At 36.8% G+C, this 2,657-nt stretch overlaps 1 protein-coding gene across 1 annotated transcript in view; it reads right to left on the bottom strand.

Annotated features, from left to right (window-relative positions):
- The window catches only part of LOC106881670 (cubilin), a 218,541-nt gene that overhangs the window by 122,041 nt on the left and 93,843 nt on the right, over nucleotides 1-2,657 (bottom strand). The window contains exon 26 of the mRNA XM_052967022.1: nucleotides 1,431-1,617. Coding sequence (XP_052822982.1) covers nucleotides 1,431-1,617 — 187 coding nt within the window. The remainder of the gene's footprint in view (nucleotides 1-1,430; nucleotides 1,618-2,657) is intronic.

Genomic DNA, 2,657 nt, shown 5'->3' with positions numbered 1-2,657 from the left:
TATATATATATATATATATATATATGTATATATATATATATGGGAGAATGTACGAAAAAACAACAACAGACGAGGACAGGTGGTGTAAATAACAAAAGGATGTATTAGTATGATGCTCGGGAATACGGAATACATACATATATGTACATATATATGCAGAAATTCCATACTGTGTACTCCGTGCAAGCTATGAACACACTAACTGTCTCTCTCTCTCTATCTCTCCCTATCTCTCTCTCTCTCTCTGACTCTCTCCCACCTTCCTCTCCTTCCTCAACCCACTGATGTAGCCAAGTATTTCCTCTATAGTAAGAGGGTATCTATCCCTCTATCATACTCTAATCTCTCATCTGACACGTGGCCACTTCTCTTGGATCCACTTCCTCTCTCAGCTGAGAGGTCTTTGTCTTTCAAGCTACTTGGTGACCCCATAAGTGCTGGTGCCATGTAAAAAGCTTCCAGTACACTCTGTGAAGTGGTTGTCATTAGGAAGGACATTCAGCCATTGGAACCATGCCAAAGCAGACAATTGGAGCCTGTTGCAGCTCTCCAGCTTGCCAGCTCTTGTCAAACTGTTCAACCCATGCCAGCATGGAAAATGGACGTTAAATGATGGTGGTGGTGGTGATGATGATGATGAAACAATAACGAATGTGATCCATGATAGAATGGAAAAGTGGACATTAAATGATGAGGGGGATAAGGAATAAATTAATGAAGCTAATTAAAAAATCATCAATTATCACCCATGTTCCATGCTAGATTGGGAAATATTTATTTTTATAGATTAACCAGATAAAGAAAAGCAATGTATATCACATTTGCAGATCTCCCAGACCAAGAAGATTGATGCAGTTGATGTTCAGTTTAACTGAAGGTCAATGACTGCTTCCCCAAAATATGGGCAAGTTAAGATTTCTAGAAGATTGCAGAAGATTGATTGGGGAAATGTGTTTCATACATGATCTTGTGGAAGGAAGCATCCATCATTGATAAGACCAAGGAAGGTTGAAGTCATGTGAGCTGGTGGGCATGATACTGGAGAGGATGGGGATTTATACCCCCACTAGTAATATAAACAAGAGTGCATTTTGCATCAAATGCCACTATGACAGTTTCTCTCATAGTATCTATTGCAGTATAGTTTGTTCTAACAGAACATCCATGTTTAAATGGGGATAAATATTACCTCTCAGTATTAATACTGCTTCTGTTGCTTATATATATTTTTGAGGATATGAGAGGAAGAGAGACAGACATATCAGGTAGATCAGGGTAGAGGAGTTATGCACCTTACTAGTTCTGAAACAGATGTGACATAACATTAGTAAAGTCAGGTTTTTAGAGAATCAGTAATTATTAATTACAGCTGAAGCAAGTTATTAATTCAATGGTAGTCAATTAATATTGAGTTTGTGTTTTTTACTTACCGTATTTCTAAGTAATTCAATGAACAACTCATTGAAGAAACGAGACCAAAGTCAGTAACATTTAACCGTATCTGGGTATTTTGTTGTACATTTATAATCCAAATGCACTTAACAGGTCTACTTAATATATCTGGATAATCTGGAGACATCAGCACCCCTTCCGAAGCAGTAAATGTTCCTCCACATGCTATAAAATATAAAGAAATGTAATTGAAAAAAATATAATGTATTATAAAAGTAACAAATCTAACCACAAAATCAAAACAGAAGCTTCTCTTTTGTCCATCTTCAACTTGGAAGTAAGAGATAAGTATGATTCAGCCAGAATGAGACAACTGGGTGTGGCTGTTTGACGCTGACAATTTGGCACAGCTTTTTGGATCCAGGCAATTTGGCATGGCTTACTGGACAAAGAACCCTTTTTGGCAACAACACTTTATGGCACTAGAAGCAAATGCACATACATACACACATGCACATGTGAAGAAATATACATATATAGATAGAGAAAGGGGAAAGAGAGGGAGAGGGAAGCATTGCAAGTTACTAATTGAACATGATTGACATAAACACTTACCTTCTCCTTGTACACATACAGAGAAATATGTTCACACACACATCCGTATCTATAAAAGGCAAGATGTGTGTGTGTGTGTGTGTGTGTGTGTGTGTGTGTGTGTGTGTGTGTGTGTGTGTGTACGGGAATATAATTTATGCACATCCACAAATTAGCATGCATGTTGCTCCAATTTTAGGAGGACATTCGTCATGACCCTATCTGTATTTGCGTCAACTTTTTCTCTCAGAGGCACCTGCATATAGCTGTGAAAATCGATTTTCAACCATAACTTTTAACAATTTTCAAGTCGGAGAAAAAGCTAGCATTGTTTACAAACAGGAGTTAAGTCTCCTTCTAGCAACACGCATGTTTTTAAGACTTTTGTTGTTTTTTTTTTCCATCGAGGAAAAAAGTGTTTTGTTGATATACGGGCAACACACACACACACATACGAACATGTATGCATACAAAAAATATGTATGCAATTGGTGTACATACGTGTGTGTGTGTGTGCGTGTGTGTGTGTTGCCCATACATATATATATATAGATAGATAGATAGATAGATAGATAGATAGATAGATAGATAGATAGATAGATAGATAGATAGATAGGGTGATAAATTGAATATTAATTCAATTTAAAACCAAGTGGCCTAGCATATAAAAA

The sequence above is a fragment of the Octopus bimaculoides genome, chromosome 4 (genome assembly GCF_001194135.2).
Source record: "Octopus bimaculoides isolate UCB-OBI-ISO-001 chromosome 4, ASM119413v2, whole genome shotgun sequence".
Classification (NCBI taxonomy): Eukaryota; Metazoa; Mollusca; class Cephalopoda; order Octopoda; family Octopodidae; genus Octopus; species Octopus bimaculoides.
Note: the sequence above shows the minus strand (reverse complement) of the source record. Positions and strands in the feature narration are given on the sequence as shown.